Consider the following 21,309-nt stretch of genomic DNA (forward strand, 5'->3'; position numbering starts at 1 on the left):
TTTCAGAGCGAGGAAGTCACTTTTGGGAATGAGTAAGTCACGTAAAACCGAAAACATTATTACGCTGATGAACAAAAACATAACCGACTACCGTCGGGCGAATCGCTCTGAAACGACCAGCGAGCGGTTGGCTTTGCAATTAGCTAGGTAAGGTTTAGTGAAGATAGCTTTAGCTTAACTGAAGGGGCGTGAGCGCAGCGTGGGCGGGGTGCACCGGGTGCCAACAGTGGGGGGATTCAATATCTAAGAACCGCCCTTCGCACCATAAGTATTTGTCTCCAAAACAGATTCTCTGCCTCGCATACTTGAAGACCAGTGAGCTGAAAAATGGTCAAGCGAAAAATTGCATAAAGACCGACAGGACTAATATAATTGCTACAAAATTCATTTGAGAGCAATTAAAAACTCTCCACTAGGAGTGAGAAATGACGTCACGCACGCAATTCAGTTGACATTGCATGAACGAATGAACAAAAAAAGCAGATTAGAAGTGATTGAGGTCATATGGTCGTAACAAAATCATGACAAAGTAAAAACCAAGAGAAGAACAAAAACAGCCTCAGCTATCGCTTTGCGGCCATTAAAACATAACCGACTAACGTCGGGCAAATTGCTCTCAAACGACCGGCGAGCGGTTGACTTCCTCAGTAGCTAGCCACGGGGGGAGCACCGGGGGCTGATGGGGGGCAACACTGGGTTGGGGGGGGGGGCAACAGCGCGGTGGGGGGTGGAGGCAATAGTGGGGTGGGGGGGGGGGGTCTCAACCTAAGAACCGCCCTTCACACCATAAGGATAAGTCTCCAAAACCGTTTGAGCTGAAACAGAGCTGAAAGGCTCTAAGAGCACTTAATGCCCGCTGGGCGCTACCTGTTTATCCCGTTTTTGAGGACGATAAGTCAAAAGCCTCAACGAAAAATCGGTCAAGCGAAAAATCGCATAAAAAAAGAAAGACCAACAGGACTAATATAATTGCTACAAACTTCGTTTGAGAGCAATTAAAAACTCGAAGTTGAAGTCATAGCAAACATGCGTCAGTTTAAAAATCACCTGTAGAATACCAATAGTCTTTGAGGTGTAGAAAGAACAGGACTAGCGAAGATGTCAAAAGAGTTAAGCAGTAGGAAAACCAGCTGCCTCTTTTCATTAATTGTTGTGTTTAAGCGCCCTGTTGTCCAATACTTCCGCTCCTAATTCTACGGGGAGCTGTGCGTCTAACATATACAAAACGTATTTCGCAAAATTAATTTAACTTATATCTATCATGTCAAGATTTATTTTATTTCCAAGGAACAAAAGGTAAGAGTATTTTTACATTTAGCACAGAATCACCTTTCCATCACTTTGGTGGGATAACTAATGCACTATCACAGTTGTTATTCAGATACAAGTAGGAAATTGAAGCGTTTCGTTGAAACTATTTTTAATAACACAAAACAGGTTAAAATGGTACTGATAAATTTTCACCTTACATTGATTATTGTTGTCATCTTGGAATAGTAAATAATTGTTGCTATTATAATTTATAATGAACGCTCATGGTACACCACAAAATAACTAGCGAAAACGAAATTTCCAACTTCACCACCCAAACCATTTTGCTTAAAGTTATCTAATTATTCAACTAATTATTTCAACCAAATATACGCGTGACTATCAAAATTAGGGTTTTGCTCGCTGCAAAAGTGTTTGCTTACAATGCAGAGATTGAGTTGGAAATTTAAAAATTAAGTGCAATTGAATCTAACTAAGAGTATTACGTATTCTCTATTAGAAGTGTCACTGTCTTGTCAACTCTCGCTCAAATAGCAATGAGCAAGCTTAAAAGATTTTGTTAGCAAGAATTGACGAGACAATTCTGATCTTCGGTGCGGATCTTGGGAAACCATTGACACTATTAATCGGGATTTAATTACATCAGTTTGACGAACGTCATGGAAAATGTTCCGAGCTCATGTTCGTTCGATCATGTGGTTGTTGTAATCTCGAATTGTCTACTGTTGAGGCTGTTGTTGTGGGTACGCGGCTGCAGGCCATGGATTCACACCACCAGGGGGAGGTGGCTGTGAGTAGGGGTACGCACCATAAGGGTGAGGAGCCTGTTAACACAGGTCGAATTACCCAACGTCACAGCAAATAGTTTCAACTCCAGAATGACTATAGATCATAATTATACACATAGAATGTCGTATCACTGCGCAGAATCATAACGGGATAATATTCCCACAACGAAATGAAAATGATATTTATTCGTTCAACCCATTTCCGATTACAGAAAACGCACTTTCAACACCAGTACTCCAGGTGCTCAATTGACACTGGAATTGAGGCTCAAAGCAGAGCTTATCCAATTAATTGATTATGAATTAGGTCACCTGTTGGTATGGGTGAGGAGGCTGTCCGTACGGGGGCATCATAGGTTGATGCTGAGGGTACGGGTATCCTCCAGCTTGAGGAGGGGGCATCTGTCCGTAGGGCGGGGGAGCCGTGTAGCCACCACCTCCGTATGGGTTAGCATACACTAAACACACAAAATTATTTTTCTAATGAATACTCTTGCTGCGGCTGATTTGGTCAAACACAAAGTATAGAGGTGAGACGTATATTTGGTTTTGAGTTCTGAGTAATTCTCTGGATCACATTTTTCTTGGACGGCTAAAAGAGAATTTTTAACTCGGAAAGGACACTTATTGTTACTAGCTTCGACCACTCTGCTAAATTTTCATTTACATCAAACCCACAGATTATACCCCAATATGATGCAATAAACATCACACTCCGACCCTGAACCACTACTCTGAATATTATGACAAACACTAACACAAAATGGCACCATTTTCATTCAGAACTATAGAGCATAGACTCATTGTTTCGACAATTCTCTGGAATCATTTAGAGCACAACCATTATCAAAAACGATATTGATGGAAGTCAGGAAACAATAATGAACATAAAATTGAAAGACCTCAGGATAGACACAATCGGAAAGCTGTTTATTAAATAATCTTTGGTGTCAAGGGTTGACTTCTGCTAGATCATAACTTTGAAGCTTCACTTCACAAAAATCTTTATTCGTAACACTTTGAAGATATTCGATATTAAGCTGAAAATAGTTTCAACACCTTTGAAACGCATTTAAAAAAAAATTTCATGTATAGACAGAAACTAGCGTAACGAATTATGTTAAGCTTCAAAATTTGACCACAGAAAACAACTTTCACTGTATTAATGAGCACATTTGAAGGTAAATTCAGCACTGAGAGATCAAGTTAGCATCTAATTTCTTACCATTAGAATTGGGCGCGTTATTGTCAGATCTTTGACCTTTAAATACATTTATTACAACACTGTAAATTAATATTCAAATTTTGCACCTAAACGTCGTAAAATATCTTTAAAGAAAACAAGGCGGCTCGGTAATGTGCGATCGCACATAAGGTTGCGACCCCGCTCATCCACAATTTTGGCATAATTGTCTACCAAATGAGGAACAGATAGAAAAACACAAAAAATTCAAGTATTTTTAAAAAAAACTGGTGTATGAACGAAAAGATAGCCTCCAAAACAAATAACTCAGTGGAGTAAAAAACGATGCATTAGATCGATGAGATATGCCGTACAACAACAACAACAAACATTAATTACATCAAAAAATTTATGTTCGTTTTAAAAAACAAAACTTAATAACAAAGTCAAAATAGCGTCAGATAAAACTGAAAATAAACAAAATAACTTGTAATTTGTTGGGTTATGGACTTTCGCAAGCGGAATAAAAAGCGTTTTTAACTAAGTAAAAGAATTAATTTCTCAGAAATGAGAGAATAACAAAATGATATTTTACAGTAGAATTTAGAGATTTACAGGAGAGATCTGATTATTAGATCAAGATGGTGATTTGAATTTGGGGATGAAAAAGGACTCAAAAATCAGCTGTATATATACCCATTATCAGTGTGAAAAAGTCAAGATACAAAACTAATCTTAGCACCGTGATTTATAGTGGGGGTCGCAAGGGTTACCCAATATGGTTTGCTTCTGCAAATCAGTCGCAAAGGGAACCATAAATGGAATGCATTTGCACTTTTCTAAGAATTCATTCACACTTCCGGAGATATCATCATCATTTAATACATGCTGGGAAGATTTTACATCACTTAATCTAACTCTAATAATAGTTATCTAGATTCACCAATTTGAACCGAATATTGATTCTCAGCACCATTTCTTGACGATTCATTTATATAATTTCTTTGATCGAAGTCATATTGCTTGTCTTTCTAATCTGGTAAGTCAAACTTTCTTTCTAATTCTCACTAAGTTTAAGACTATAGTTTGATCGATATTCTAACACCCCCACTCAGACTTGAGCTGATTGCGTAGAGTCTGCTCCCATCAAAACTGCTCTGAATGTTTCCCCTTTCGAAACGGGTACGGACTTTGTGAAGATGTCCGCTGCCATTTTGTCTGTAGGGACGTAATGAATTGAAATAGTCCCATTCTCAGTCTTGTCACGAATGAAGTGGAAATTTGTCTCGATGTGCTTGCTCCTCTTGTGCATGACTGGGTTTTGGCAAAGTCTGATACAACTTTGGTTGTCCTCTCCAATTGCTATTGGACGTTTCTGTTGGATGCCAAAATCCTCTAGAAGTTGTTTCAGGTAGAGTGCTTCCTGAACTGCTGCTGCCATGCCCTGATATTCTGCTTCTGATGAAGAAAGAGCAACTGTGGCCTGCTTCTTGACACCCCAGCTGAGTGCTGCGCAACGTCCGATGAGCTTGAAGTAATAGCCCGTTGTTGATTTTCTGTCGTTCACGTCTCCAGACCAGTCTGCATCACTTTCCCCCACTAAATCATAACTAGCCTCTTTTGTGTAAGTAAGTTTTAAACCTTTTGAACCTTGAAGATATCGCAGAAGCCGTTTTCCGCACATCCAGTGTTGATTGGTAGGTGCACTCATGTGTCTGGACAGAATGTTGACTGTGAACATGATGTCTGGCCTCATCTGTTTGGCCAGATACAGAAGTGATCCAACCAAGCTTCTGTAGATCCTCTGGTCCACTTCTTCGTCTCCGTTCTGTGCTGTCTGAAGTTTCAAATTCAAATCAGCTGGAGTTCTTGAGGGTTTGCATTGATCCATTTGAAACCGCTCAAGCATTGCTTCTATGTAGCGTTCTTGGTCGACTGTGACTTTGCCCTCTTCTCGTCTAATTCTTAGACCCAGAAACCAGTGTAGTCTCCCTCTGTCTTCCATGTGAAAGGTTGCTTCTAGTGCCTTCTTGACACCAGAGACCACTGTCATACTTCTTGATGCTACTATGATGTCGTCAACCCAGACCAAGATGAAGGTGTGATCCTCTGCCTCTGATCTTGCAAACAAGCAGTGATCGTTCCTGCTTCTGGTGAACCCCTGTCTCAGTAGGAAGTTTGCCAGCTCTTTGTACCAGTTGTTAGCAGCCTGTTTCAAACCATAAATCGATTTATTTAGTCGACATACTAACTTCTCCCCATCTGATCCGCGTTTTACAAACTCCTGTGGCTGCTCCAGATACACTTCTTCCTCGATTGGTGAGTGCAGGAAAGCAGTCTTGACATCAAATTGGTGCATCACATGGCCCTGCTTCGCTGATAGCTGAAGTAGAATCCTGAATGTCTCTGGCTTACAGGTAGGCGCAATAGTCTCAAAGTAGTCCAGTCCTTCCACTTGTTTGAAGCCTTTCGCCACATAGCGCGCTTTGTATTTGTCCACTTGACCACTGGGTCCCAATTTCACTTTGTAGACCCATTTGCCCGGTATGACGTCCCTGTCTGTGGGTGATCTCACTAGGTTCGAAGTCTCGTTGTCTTGGAGTGCCTTGACCTCGTCCTTCATTGACCGGTGCCACTGGTCCCAATCGTCACCTTGCTTGGCTTCGTAGACTGTTTTGGGTTCCACATAGTTGCCCTCAGTCACAGCAAGATGGGTCCTGACTTCTCCAAAAAATTGCGGAACATTCCTTGCTCGTGTCCCTCGTCTGGGCTCTGCTCTGTCCGCGTGTTCCAGTGCATCTTCATTGAAGCCAACTGTCTCTAACTGTGAGAAGTAAGTCTTCTGTGTCACTGTCTTCCAGTGACTCTGAGTCTCTGTGACTCCCTCTTGTTGCAGTAGATCCTTCATCTAGTGCTGTTTCTCCAACATCCGAGGCCTCTTGTCTCAGTGTTGTTTCTTGAGTATTCACGCTCCCTGCGTCATGCCACTCCTCCTTTATTGCAGTAGATGTGTCCTTTCGTTCTCTGTTGTCATCGTCTTGATGACCATCATCTGGGTGCCAGATTCCCAGTTCCGACCCATCATCTAGTAGGTCAGCCGTTTCTTTGTTGTCAGGGATTGAGCCCACTTCAGACTCCTTGATGATCACATCTCGAACTGTCATCACCTTGCGTGTGTTGGGTATGTACACAAGGTATCCGTTTTCTCCTTCAGTGTAACCCACAAACTTTCCTTCCAGTGCCTTGGGTTCAAGTTTGCTGACTTCTCTGTTCCTCTTCCTCATGAAGACTGTGCAACCAAAAATAGATAATTTACTAATTGAAAGCTTAGGTTTTATACCTCTCATCAGCTCTGCTGGGCATTTTTCTTCTCCTCGTCTTTTCCTGTAGAATGCCTGCATCTAAGCAGTACGTCTTGAACTGCTCTGAGAGAAACTCCTTCGCATTGTCTTGCCTCAGCTTCTTGGGCGTCCCCACACTGAGAACAAATTTCTTCAGGCTGGCCAGTGCTTCACTCTTTGCCTTAAGCAAGTCCACAAACACAAACTTCGTGTACTGGTCTGCAGACATTATGCAGAACCGGAACCCTGACAGTGACTCTACTCTGAAAGGTCCCATCACGTCTGTGAACACCCTCTCCAGCTTCTCTTCTGCTTGGGTCTCTGCCACTCTTGGTACTGGAGTCTTTGTGATCTTGGCCAATGCACACACATTGCATACATCATCGAGTTCCCCCACTGTCTCTGGTGCATTCCTGACTACATCCGCTTGATTCAAATGTCCCAATCGTCTGTGCCACTTCCTTGTACTGTCAAGTTTCACGCTGTTGGAACTCATCTTGAATTCTAGAACGCTGCAGGGTAAGTAAAACAAATTATTTTCTTGTGTTAGTTTTACCCGAGTTCCCTTCTGGAGTTTCATGCAGCTGTTTCCTCTCTCGAAAGTGAAGCTATGTCCCCACTCCGTGCATCTTGAGACTGATAGGAGGTTTGAAGAATAGTCCGACACACACAGAACATTTTTGAGTTCGCATTGGAATTCCCCTTTGTTTGAGGGTATGCTGATCCTCACACAGCCTCTGCCCACCACTCTGGAAGCCTCTCCGTTGGGATTTCTGACCACTGATTGAATGGGCACAAAGTCCAGGAACGCATCGATGTTCGTCACTATGTGATCTGTACAACCACTGTCCACTAGCATGCCTGCTGTCTTCCACTGGGTAAGAGCTGCCCAGCATTACTCGTCTGGTGTAGCCAATGTTGGACCCATTGCCACTGACTCATGTTTGCCTCCATCTCTTTGTCTCTTGCATGCCCTGTCTAGGTGACCCTTCTCACCACACTTGCTGTATTGTGCTGTCTCCTTCTTCCTGCAGTCCTTGGCAAAGTGTCAAGGGATCCCACACACAAAGCAGTTTCCTTCCTTGGGTCCCTTCTTGAAGTCACGCTTCACTGCCAGTGCCACTGAACCACTTTGTCCCTTGTGTCTCTGCACCGTGCTCTCATGAAAGTTCTGCAGCCTTTTCCTCAACTCTGTGAAGTTCGTTGCCGGGTTGAAGCTTTCCTGTATAACAAAACTTTCATACCTCATTGGCAGACCATTGAGGACCAAGGCGTTGAAGAGGGTCTCTGAGACTGCTTCCCCTGCTTCTTGTAGCCTTGTGAGCAACTCCTGTCCTCTGATGAAGAAGCTGTCCAAATCCTCAGAATCCTCGAGCAGCAGTCGAGCAAGCTGTGCCACTAAAGTCACCACTGTCGGCGTCTTCACACTCTGAAATGTCTCTTGCAAAAGCTTCCAAGCCTTTGCTCCATCTCCAATGCCGTCATCTCCCACACAGTCAAGTCTCATCAGCATGAGGGTTGTTGCATCTAGAGTCAGTGCCAAATGGCACCACACATTGTTCCGTTTCTCCTTGATGTCTGCAACTTCCTTCTCATATGCATCCTTCAGCACCTTGTGGTTCTTCTTCTCATCATTGGTTGCCCCATTGGTCAGTGGCACAGGCTCATTGGGTTGCTCCTCTGTCCCCAGTAGTGATTTGTAGAGTCCCTTCGTCTGCATCATCGCCACAAATCTTGTGCTCCAGATTGGAAAGTCCTGTGCCTCTCCTGTGTAGGTCAGCAGCTTCACTGTCTGTTGATCCATTGAAGTTTGATCAGGCAAAAGAGTTGTGAAAAGAAAAGGTACTAAGCAGAAAAGGATTATGACTGTCAACAACAAATTAGTTTTGTTTTGGAAATTAATTTTAAGACTTAGAAAATTGCTGGGCCCATAACCTGTTGGGTTATGGACTTTCGCAAGCGGAATAAAAAGCGTTTTTAACTAAGTAAAAGAATTAATTTCTCAAAAATGAGAGAATAACAAAATGATATTTTACAGTAGAATTTAGAGATTTACAGGAGAGATCTGATTATTAGATCAAGATGGTGATTTGAATTTGGGGATGAAAAAGGACTCAAAAATCAGCTGTATATATACCCATTATCAGTGTGAAAAAGTCAAGATACAAAACTAATCTTAGCACCGTGATTTATAGTGGGGGTCGCAAGGGTTACCCAATATGGTTTGCTTCTGCAAATCAGTCGCAAAGGGAACCATAAATGGAATGCATTTGCACTTTTCTAAGAATTCATTCACACTTCCGGAGATATCATCATCATTTAATACATGCTGGGAAGATTTTACATCACTTAATCTAACTCTAATAATAGTTATCTAGATTCACCAATTTGAACCGAATATTGATTCTCAGCACCATTTCTTGACGATTCATTTATACAATTTCTTTGATCGAAGTCATATTGCTTGTCTTTCTCATCTGGTAAGTCAAACTTTCTTTCTAATTCTCACTAAGTTTAAGACTATAGTTTGATCGATATTCTAACATAATTCACCAGAAAAAATGGTTATTCACCAGTTCATAATAAAGCTTGGTAAAAATTAGACAAAAAAGAACAGAAACTTTAAAGTTAGAAACTTCGCTGCATTTAAAAAAAAACAATTAATTTCAAAGTAATGAAAACCATTACGAATCAACTAAAACACCCCATAGGTTTACAATTACCAATGCTTCTATAGAAGAGAATTAAGAACTCTTGGTATTCAATTTTTTATGCAGTTACAAAAAGAACAACAAATAGACAACAAACAAAAAATCAATTAAAACTTGCCAGAAAATGCTTTGGAAGCCACAAAGCCATACTTTGGCCCCCAAAATATGTTCGATTGCACCATCATCGAACACCGATAAAGTATTATGTGGCCACTCATTAATGAAAATAAGCAACAATTAGACAAAAAAATCCATAATTATGTAATACTTGTTTTTTTCGAAAAAAATTTATTTCCAAAGACATGAAGGCCATTAATTACAAAATGAAGAAGTTGAATAGGTTCGTCCATTCTTCCAAAGGAAGGCCTTTAGAACTGCAATTATTCAGAATGTGTCTTACGTCTACAAAAAGAACGTCAAATATGTCACAAATCAAAAATTCATTTACTTTTTTTTGTGAACAAACCGTGTGGAAGCCAGTAAAGTCATAACGAATTCTCTTAAAACTTTAGATTTTGTGACACCAATCCCTTTTGACAATTTCTCTTGGAATGTATTATGTTACCTCTCAATAATGAAACTAAGTAACAATTAGACCAAAAAGAAAAAAGCAAGATTATGTAACACTTGTTTATCGAAAATTTTTTTTCCAAAGACATGAAATCCATTAATTACAAAATGAAAAAATTGAATATGTCCATTTAATCTTCCAAAGGAAGCCCTCGAGAACTGCAATTATCCAGAACATGTCTTACGTCTACAAAAAGAACGTCAAATATGACAAAAATAAAAAATTAATTTACTTTTTTTTGTGAAAAACCCGTGTCGAAGCCAGTAAACTCATAACGAATTCTATTAAAACATTAGATTTTGTGACACCAATCCCTTTAGACACCTCCCTTGACAAAAATAATGTCATATTTGGCCTTTGATTAAGGAGACCAGGTAACAAACAGACAATAAAAGGAACAAAATTGCAAAATTGAAATGTTTTTTTTTCGTTTTGGAAAACAATTGTTTTCTAAGTCATGAAAGCCATTATCAATTTTCTAATCTCAGAACATCATCGGCTCATCTACTTTTCCAGGAAAAGCCATTCAAACCGGGTCATTGTACAGGAAATTAAATACGACTAAAAAGACAAAGTAAAAACGACATAAAAAGACAAAAGTAAAGAATTCAATTAAACTCTTCGAGAAAGTATTGACGAAGCGGTAAAGAACCACAATCTATATCTTTAAGGATTTAAATATTATCAACTGTGCGTTATTTTGAACGCGAAAAATGTGATAATTGAACTGACAATAACATGATAATTTGACAAAATTAGAAAACATGAAAAATGGGCAAATACCTAAAAATTGAAAAATTGTGAAATCTAGTAGAATCAAAGCCAAAACACCATAACTTAAGGCGTAAAACCAGAATAAAGACCAAATGTGAATTCAGCAGAAAGAAGGAGCACTCTTTGATTGCTGACACTAAGCTGCAAGTTGACCAAAGAGAAAATTGGAGGCAAAGTTCATTAAGCCATTTTATATTTAAAAATCAAATACTTTAAAAGTCAAAACGACCATAAGCTTTCAATTAATCAAGTAGATAAATTAATTTCGAGCTAATTAGGAAGCCAATAGGACCTATCACTATTGAGCTTTGATATGAAATGTTCTGTAATTTTTTTAATATAAAAAAGATCGAACGTTTTTTAATAAAAAACCGACTGATGACAATCCGAAATTTTTGTTTGGATTGTAACGGTCCAAGATTGGTAGAGAACTAGTCCTGCTAATGTTGATTGTGCATTAGGAATTTTTTATTATCGGAATGTCATTGATATAGATATTTTGTTTGTTAAAAAATCAAAAAAATGCTGCGTTTTTGATAATCAACGAATAAAGTTAGCAAAAAACAGCAAAGTTTTATTTACAGAGCACTCTCAACGGAAGTTGAAGTGGAATTAGCCCCCTTTTCAGTCTACAAAGATTGTGTTAGTGGTGTTTGGGTGTGCACTTCCAGCAAATTTAATCAGAGTGGACTAAAGAATCTTATTTCGTGCTGTTTTTGATGAAAAAGTCTGAATTTTGTGAAATTTTTAGCCGGAATTTGTGACAAAAAAATTCAATGAAAATAGCCGACAATGTATTTTGTCTTTAAACGTAAAATCAACAACATTTTCATGAAAAATTATTAAATTTTATCAAAATTGGCGAAACTTTAGTCAAAAATTCCTAAAAAAGGTGAATGAAATCAACGGAATTCAATTTATTTTCTCGAAAGTTTAAACCTCAATATCTCCCTGTCAAAAACGAAAGTCAAAAAAATCTTTTTAATTCCATATTCTACGCTGGACAAGCTTTCTAATGATACCAGTCTCAACTCTCTACGATGAATATATCGATCGGCCAAAATTGACTGAACAAAAAAAAACCCAGTTGAGTATATAGTTTCTCCCCCCTCAAGAGGAGTCGGAACAATTATGGTTTTGCCTGGTCGTAACATGAACTCAGAAACTGCTCATTTTTGTAATGCTTATGGGAGATAATACAATATGCTAAATTTCATGTTGATTAATGTTGATGATGCATCAATTCAAGATGCATCAATTCAATCAATAACTCATCTCACTGAATTTACATTACTAGAAACGTGTTCTCTACATATAGAGTACAATTAAAATCCACGGCAGCAGCTACAGTTAATTCGACAAAAATGACGTTATTCACTTACTTTGATGCGTCATAGGCATGTACGGGTTGTACGCGGGCATGGGGGCGGGTGCTGCGGCAGGAGCCGATGGATTAGCATAAGCCGGCTGTTGCACAAATGGGTTCGTGTTCTGTCCCATGGGTGCCGAGGAAGCGGGCGCTGTAGCTGCAGGTGCTGTGGTAGTCAAGGTGGGGCCAGAAGCTGTGGTGGTGGTGGTTGCAGGAATATTTGCATGATAAGAGGGAGTGTTAGGCTGACCAGATGTCTTTGTCGCATTTGAAGTGATGTCTCTGGAACAGATCCAATTTTACCGTCTAAATTCTTCTTATAAATATTACTCAGACCACATTTACAGAGCATAAAAGCTATTCTATATAACACCAGAACTTTAGTTTGCACCTGCTAAATTTTTCGAAACTTAAAGCACTTCATAAAAGCACTATATTTCAAACATACCCGGCAGATTGCCGGAAAATAGCCGCCGTTGATTCCAATAAGCACGATTGGGATTGAAAGAATAGAAGATATTGAAAAAAACAAGATTTTTGTGCAAAAACATTTTTTAAGTCCGATTTATTTTGATGGCATTTCGTAGTTGAACATAACGTACTTCTGTTTCTTAGAGAGAGGCTACAGGGGCTACTATCAATACCAATAAGCATTAGAGATGGTAACTAAGACTTATAGGAACGACGTTCATATAACGGGCATCTAAAATTGGGCTTTATGGGTTTATCCCGTTTCTACTTCTGACTTCAATTTTTTATACTGACTCTGTTTAATTTGAGCTGCTTTGCTGAGCAACTGATGTGCAAAATCACTTTTAGCAGAATGAGAGAAGAGAGAAACTAGCCTAGAGAAGTCAAAAAGATATCACGCAAAATGTTGAAAAAGCGGCAAAATGAGGTAAAGTGAAACAATTTTTTATTCGACGAAGTAAAAAAACATAGCCGGAAGAATTCCGGAAACGACTCGAAAAGAAAATCCATTTAAACGCCATCCAACTACTCATCAAACAAAACGTGCCTTCACTAATTTATGATTATCTTGAAACAAATTCATGAAACAAAAAAAAGTAAAAACATCGAAATCAAATCTGTTAAAATATGATAAAAAATCTGATCAAATTTTGTTATAAATTGAGATCCCGAAAAAACTATCTCTGCCAAAATAACTTCATCAAAACAACCAGTAATTAAAAAAAACCACTTATGTGAATTATGAAAAAATACTTTAGGCTAAATTATGAAAAAAAGCTCTTAAAAACAACTTTCACTGAATAACTGGAAAAAGTTACTAAATTTTTTAATATTTCAAAAAGCATATAAATGCAAAGAAAAATTCCCTTCAGCCAATTGGGTATCCAGATGGTCACAAAACAATAGGCAAGTCATAATAGGCAGAGAAACTTAGCTAAAAACAAAAACGAAAAACTGCAAAAAAATTAGGAAAAATAGTTCCAATTTTCGCCATTTTTTTGTCATATTTCGCAACAAAAAAATGATTTTTACCCACAAAACTGTAACCAATTGTCATCATAAATTTTCTCAAGTAGAAGGGGTTTCTTCAATATCCATTTGAGCCAGTAAAACAAAAAAATCGTCAAAAAAACGCAAAATTTAGCCCGAAAATCAGCAAAATACATTAAAAACCTCCGAATTATCATAAAATTCATATGAATTTCCAGAAACCTTCAAACCACTACCGAAACCAGCCTAAAATTAAAACAAAAATGATAACCAAACCTCTTAACCAACATAAACGAAAAAAACTGCTTTAAAATGCCGCACGTGAACAAAATTTCGCTCGCTTAGAGAAAATTTTTTCACACATCAATTTCTCGCTCTCTCAAAAACAGCGGTATGAACAAAAACCACTTTCTTTTCGCTCCGCTCTTCACTTTTGTTCAGCACCAAAATCACTCAAAATTTTTTCACGCGTTTCATTTCCCGCTTCAAAAATCACTCCAATAAAATTGATTAAAAAAACATAGCAGGACAAGTCCTGACGTACAATTCAAAGAATTTTCATTGACTAAACAGAAAAACTAGAACTAGAATGGACTATGAGCGAATTGAGAAAACCATTTTAAAAAAATCAGAAAAAAAAGAAATAAACAGAAAATCAATGTCAAAATGCCTCATGTGAACAAAAAAACCACTAGCGAGAAATGGAAATTTAATTCAAACAAAAAATCAGGCTTACAATGAGCTGTGAATGGATTGGGAAGATCATTTAGAAAAAAATCCGATCCAAAAAATCGAAAAAACAGTAAAAATCAGAGTGAAATTGCCGCATGTGAACAAAAAACCACTACCGAGAAACCGAATTTTTGTTCAAACGCCGTTTTCTCACTCTACTTTAAAATTAGAGCAAAGAAAATTCACGCCGCAAAACCACTCGCTTTTTCGCCCCATTTCCTGTTTAGGCGTGACCAAAATCACTACTCCAATTTGACTTCAAAAATCATGAAAATGTGTGAACAGATCCGGAAACAAAGCCGGAAGAATTCCGGAAACGACTCGAAGTGAAAATCCAATTAAACGCCATCCAACTACTCATCAAACAAAACCTGCCTTCTTTAACTTATGATTATCTTGAAACAAAGTCACGAAACAAAAAAGTAAAAACAATAAACTCAAAGATGTTAAAATATGACAAAAAATCTGATCCAATTTTGTTATAAATTGAGATCCCGAAAAAATTATCTCTGCCAAAATCCACTTATGTGAATTTTGAAAAAATACTTTAGGCTTAAATTATGAAAAAAAGCTCTTAAAAACAACTTTCACTGAAAAACTGGAAAAAGTTACTAAATTTTTTAATATTTCAAAAACATATAAATCCAAAGAAAAAATCCCTTCAGCCAATAGGGTATCCAGATGCTCGCAAAACAATAGGCAAGTCATAATAGGCAAAGAAACTTAGCTAAAAACAGAAAAACGAAAAACTGCAAAAAAAAATTAAGAAAAATAGTTCCAATTTTCGCCATTTTTTTGTCATATTTCGCAACAAAAAAATGATTCTTACCCACAAAACTGTAACCAATTGTTATCATAAATTTTCTCAAGTAGAAGGGGTTTCTTCAATACCCATTTGAGCCAGTAAAACAAAAAAAATCGTCAAAAAAACGCAAAATTTAGCCCGAAAATCAGCAAAATACATTAAAAACCTCCGAATTATCATAAAATTCATATGAATTTCCAGAAACCTTCAAACCACTACCAAAACCAGCCTAAAATTAAAACAAAATGATAACCAAACCTCTTAACCAACATAAATGAAAAAAACTGCTTTAAAATGCCGCACGTGAACAAAATTTCGCTCGCTTAGAGAAAATTTTTCAACACATCACTTTCTCGCTCTCTCAAAAACAGCGGTATGAACAAAAACCACTCTCTTTTCGCTCCGCTCTTCACCTTTGTTCAGCACCAAAATCACTCCAAATTTTTTTACGCGTTTCATTTCCCGCTTCAACAATCACTCCAATAAAATTGATTAAAAAAAACATAGCAGGACAAGTCCTGATGTACAGTTCAAAAAATTTTCATTGACTAAACAGAAAAACTAGAACAAGAATGGACTATGAGTGAATTGAGAAAACCATTTTAAAAAAATCAGAACAAAAAAAAGAAATAAACAGAAAATCAATGTCAAAATGCCTCATGTGAACAAAAAAACCACTAGCGAGAAATGAAAATTTAATTCAAACAAAAAATCAGGCTTACAATGAGCTGTGAATGGATTGGGAAGATCATTTAGAAAAAAATCCGATCCAAAAAATCGAAAAAACAGTAAAAATCAGAGTGAAATTGCCGCATGTGAACAAAAAACCACTACCGAGAAACCGAATTTTTGTTCAAACGCCGTTTTCTCACTCTACTTTAAAATTAGAGCAAAGAAAATTCACGCCGCAAAACCACTCGCTTTTTCGCCCCATTTCCTGTTTAGGCGTGACCAAAATCACTACTCCAATTTGACTTCAAAAATCATGAAAATGTGTGAACAGATCCGGAAACAAAGCCGGAAGAATTCCGGAAACGACTCGAAGTGAAAATCCAATTAAACGCCATCCAACTACTCATCAAACAAAACCTGCCTTCTTTAACTTATGATTATCTTGAAAGAAAGTCACGAAACAAAAAAGTAAAAACAATAAACTCAAAGATGTTAAAATATGACAAAAAATCTGATCCAATTTTGTTATAAATTGAGATCCCGAAAAAATTATCTCTGCCAAAATCCACTTACGTGAATTTTGAAAAAATACTTTAGGCTTAAATTATGAAAAAAAGCTCTTAAAAACAACTTTCACTGAAAAACTGGAAAAAGTTACTAAATTTTTTAATATTTCAAAAACATATATATCCAAAGAAAAAATCCCTTCAGCCAATAGGGTATCCAGATGCTCGCAAAACAATAGGCAAGTCATAATAGGCAAAGAAACTTAGCTAAAAACAGAAAAACGAAAAACTGCAAAAAAATTAAGAAAAATAGTTCCAATTTTCGCCATTTTTTTCTCATACTTCGCAACAAAAAAATTATTCTTACCCACAAAACTGTAACCAATTTATGTAAATCGAAAAACGTGATCAAAAGGTAAAGCGAATTAAAGAAAACATAGCAAGACAAGTCCTGACGTACAATTCAAAGAATTTTCATTGACTAAACAAAAAAATAGACCAAGAGCAGACTGAGTGAATTGGGAAAACCATTTCTAAAAAAAAAGATAAAAAAAACAAAATCAATGTCAAAAAGCCTCTAAGGATAACAAAAACCCACTAGCGAGAAATGTACATTTGATTCTAACAAAAAAGGACTAGAATGAACTATGAATGGATTGGGAAAACCATTTAGAAAAAAAAATCCGATACAAAAAATTGAAAAAACAAACAGTAAAACCAAAGTGAAATTGCCGCATGTGAACAAAAAACCACTAGCGAGAACACGAATTTTTGTTCAAACACCGTATTCTCACTAACTTTAAAATTAGAGCGAAATTTCACGCCGCAAAACCACTCGCTTTTTCGCTCCATTTTCTGTTTCGGCGTGACCAAAATCACTACTCCAATTTGACTTAAGAAATCATAAAGATGTGTAAACAGATCTTTAAAAAAAGACAGCGCCCTTTGAATTGTAAAACATAGCCCGAAGAATTCCGGAAACGACTCGAAGTAGAAATCTGACTATTCTCACTAATCAGATGCATCACCAGCATATTACCAATCGACAGACATTGTAACCAATTCACAAAGAAAAGACTGGAGAAGTGGAAACTTGACAAAGAACAAAAGCAAAAAATAATATTCTCTAAAATCCAAACAAAATTCTCTACAAAAAGATAACATGCAGCTTCCCATCCATAACTCATAGAAATCAATTAGTTATATATTTGGCTAGATCAATCGCCCACCTAGTACTTGCAGAGAAACGTTAAACAACAAACTAAAAAAAAGACTAAGAAAAACTCTTTAACGAATTAGAGTTTTGTATAATTTGTTTAAATGAAAACTGCCCTGCTAAGCCTTCAAGTGCAAATTCATAGAATCAACACCTACAAAAATGCTCCTTATTGAGAAAAAGTTACCAACAAAAAAAACATTAAATTGGAAGAAATAGGCAAAAAAACTTAGAAAAAAGACAAAAAGTGGCCAAAATTTGCTCTGATTTACTCGATTTTCTTTAACAAAAACAACTCAAAACTAATATCAATCAAAATGAGAGACATCCAAAAGAGCTACAACAACTGAATTCCACTAGAAAACTCCCCAAATGCTATCAAAGGTTGAGGAAGAATAGAAACATTTAAAACCAAATTGAACAAAAAAAAAACGAGAAAACGTAAGGTGTTTTTTTAATTTTACAAGAAAAAATAAAGCCAAATAAAGTTACTTTGAGCAAATAGAGCAACGAAATGCTCGCAAAATAATGGGCAAGTCATAACAAGCTAAAAAAAATTGTCTAAGATTGAAAAAAAATTGCACAAAATTAAAAAAGTGGTTAAAAAATTCTCTATTTTTCTGTCATTTTTCTTCAGAAAAAAATGTTTTATACCAACAAAATTGTAATCAATTTATATCCCTGATATTCTTTGAGTAACGAGCTTCTATGCAAATTGCACTTAAAGCAGTAAAACAAAACAAAAGGCCAAAATACATTGAATTTCGTCGAAAAATCAGCAAAACTGATCAAAAACCTCCAAATTTGCATAAAACTCAAATTATCTACTTGAAACTTTCAATTCCTATCAGAACGAGCTCAACTCCAATACATTATCATAATCAGACCTCATAAACAAGAAAAATTGCAAAAAAACTGCTTTTAAAAGCCGCACGTGAACAAAAAAATTTCGCTCGCTCAGAGAAAATTTTTTCACACATCAATTTCTCGCTCTCTCAAAAACAGCGGTATGAACAAAAACCACTCTCTTTTCGCTCCGCTCTTCACTTTTGTTCAGCGCCAAAATCACTCCAAATTTAATTTCCAGCTATAAACCAGCCTAAAACTAAAACAAAATCATAACCAAACCTCTTAATCAAAATAAATGAAAAAAAAACTGCTTTAAAATGCCGCACGTGAACAAAAAAAATTTCGCTCGCTTAGAGAAAATTTTTTCACACATCAATTTCTCGCTCTCTCAAAAACAGCGGTATGAACAAAAACCACTCTCTTTTCGCTCCGCTCTTCACTTTTGTTCAGCGCCAAAATCACTCCAAATTTTTTCACGCGTTTCATTTCCCGCTTCAAAAATCACTCCAATAAAATTGATTAAAAAAAAGGAGTTCTCCAATACTCCTCTTCGAGTCGTAAAAAAAGACAGCGCCCCAATACAATTCAAATTCTTTGAATTGTAAAAAGGACATCTCCAATACTCCTCTTCGAGTCGTAAAAAAATAGGAGCGCTATAATAGCCGGCTGAGATGAGGGCGGCTATTAACAAGGAACATCTGCTATTGGTCTCGACTAGTCAGTTATTGTAGAAAACTACATAAAAAATCAGCGTGAGGCTCAGAGTGGATTGATCGCTCAGTTACTCAATGTTGTATGAATACGCAATTATGGTACGCAACACGTGCATTTAAAACAGTCAAAATAAACAGTACACAAAATCAAGATCGAGCAAAACCACAGTATGAGAGTAGCAAATAATACAGAACATATGTCTCGGCAGATAGAACAGTACTTTACCCCTGTCTAAAAATGAACAAATTCGTGGTTAAATGTCACAATTATGACGCAATTGATAGTCCATAAAATCGTAGAGTTAATGAGCTTAAAAACCATATATTATTGTGCTCCGAGAAACGGTATGCATTGGAAACAATTCTACTAAAATGGCGCTTAAAACCGTGTAAACACCAACAGTCACACCGTTGACAAAGTCACCCAACAACCATCTAACCAAAGTAACTAGATTCGAAATTTAAGAACGGCTAATTCTTTTTCATCATTAGTGTTACATAGAGTTTTAGGATATTCGATTTATTTAAGCTTGAATCTAGCTCGTGAGTCCGTGATGGTATAATTGTAAGTGATATATAATGTAGGTCTTGCAAGTTCTCGTTAACTGTAATTTGCCATCAAAAATTCAATTCAATTCAAAATCATTTAAATGGTTCAGATCGACGAACGTAATATGGTCTTTAGCGGCAACCTGCTCATACATACCCACAGTCTATTGATCTACAAAATCGCGTTATCAAAAATGAGCATCTCGCAGTCAAGACAGAATTCACGGAAAGATTCAGACATCCCGGGATGGTAGTGCCCTTCAAAATCGGTCTTTTCTTAAATGTCAAGAAAAAATAGAGAAAAAACTGCACTATAGATTGTCCCATTTGTTCCAATACTTCCAATAAATTTCCTACTGGCTAACTCATTTATGATGATATATATAACCAACTACGGTGGTGAGAATTGCTCTAAACCGACCAACGCGGGGCTAGCATTAGTAGCTACCAGGTTATGTTAAACATCACTATTAGGTGGCAAGTTTCTTGTTGGGATGGTACAATCTTCATAAAACTTCAAATTCATCGGGAACTTATATCTCCTCAGCTATTTTGGACAAACGTACATTTGGAGACTAAAAAGACTAACAAAACTTCAAAGCAATTTACCCACCCACCCCCCCCCCCCCCCTGGTCCCCTGTTTTTAACACTTTATCGGGACAAAAATACAAATCAAGTCAACTGCATTACCAATAAAAGGTATAATACCGGAAGCTACTCGAAGGCTCGTGCAAATTAAACTCCAGAAATAGCAATTGCCAAAACAGACAAATCGTAGCAAAAATAGGGAAAGATGCCCGTCAGACTGCCGGAAAATAGCCGCCATTAACTCCCATAACCACGATAGTGTTGGAGGAGCAGAAAAAATTGATTGATGTACGAAAAAAAATTTGAAGTGCGAACAAACTATTTTTTTAATGAGAGGATACAGAGTTTATTATCAAAACCAATGATCATTAGAGATAGTAACGTAGACTTATAAGATCAAAGTTCAAGTTTCAGTCATCTATAATTGGACTTCAAGAGTTTATCCCGTTTCTAAGTAATGGTTAAGTGACTCTGCTTGAAGTCACTGAGAACTTCTGGCGTTTATCGAGAACCGCGAAGCGGTTCGAGATATTAAGTCAGAATTTCGTAGTGAGTTCTGCAGAGTCACTTAACCATGCTTAAAACACGAAAAGCGCACATTTTAAGATGACGAAAGTCAACGAAATTCAACTTCTGGCTAAGTAGCAACTTCTGGCACTTTGACTTCTGGCACTGCAGACTTTCGGCATTTTAAAATGTACACGTGTTTTAATTTTGATTTCGTTTTTTGATACTATTCTCTTCATTTGCTTTGCTGCTTTGACTTCTTTGCTGAACTGCTGTTTAAAAACATTTTGAGCAGAACGAGCAAAGAATGAAACCAGCCTAGAAACAGATTTCGCGCAAAATTTCGCCGCAAAGTTCATGCAAAAAAGCGGCAAAATTAAGTAAGGGACGAAGTAAAAATGCATAGCCGCAAGAAATCTGGAAATGACTCATAAAACTAAACTAACCTAGTAAAAATTCTATTATTCATTTTGAAACAATAATGGAAATGAACATTGAAAAAGTATCTCACCAGAAAAGCTGATAAAGCATCTGATAAAAATTTATTTGTAAGTTGCGACTACCAAAAACCATTGAAAAAAGAGCATGGGATGCGGTTAGTTGTCATCGAACAAACAACTACCACATGACCGAAAAACCAAAAAAATTCATGCAGAGAAAGCCGAGGTAAGGGAAATATCCGCCGTTGAACGTCTTGGTGC

General features: G+C 37.1%; 1 protein-coding gene across 2 annotated transcripts in view; it reads right to left on the minus strand.

The window, feature by feature from the left end:
* Nucleotides 1–1,653: 1,653 nt before the first annotated feature.
* LOC142358447 (programmed cell death 6-interacting protein-like) overlaps nt 1,654–21,309 on the minus strand; it is a 75,545-nt gene continuing 55,889 nt past the window's right edge. Inside the window, exons 14-17 of one of the 2 annotated variants that reach the window (XM_075409848.1) lie at nt 12,023–12,291; nt 3,286–3,321; nt 2,373–2,518; nt 1,654–2,096 (exon numbers count right to left, since the gene is read on the minus strand). In XM_075409848.1, coding sequence (XP_075265963.1) covers nt 1,992–2,096; nt 2,373–2,518; nt 3,286–3,321; nt 12,023–12,291 — 556 coding nt within the window. In that variant the 3' untranslated portion in view covers nt 1,654–1,991. The remainder of the gene's footprint in view (nt 2,097–2,372; nt 2,519–3,285; nt 3,322–12,022; nt 12,292–21,309) is intronic. The other variant, XM_075409852.1, reaches the window with a different exon arrangement.

Source organism: Convolutriloba macropyga, chromosome 2, assembly GCF_964194025.1.
Source record: "Convolutriloba macropyga chromosome 2, txConMacr16.3, whole genome shotgun sequence".
NCBI classification, from domain to species: Eukaryota; Metazoa; Xenacoelomorpha; order Acoela; family Convolutidae; genus Convolutriloba; species Convolutriloba macropyga.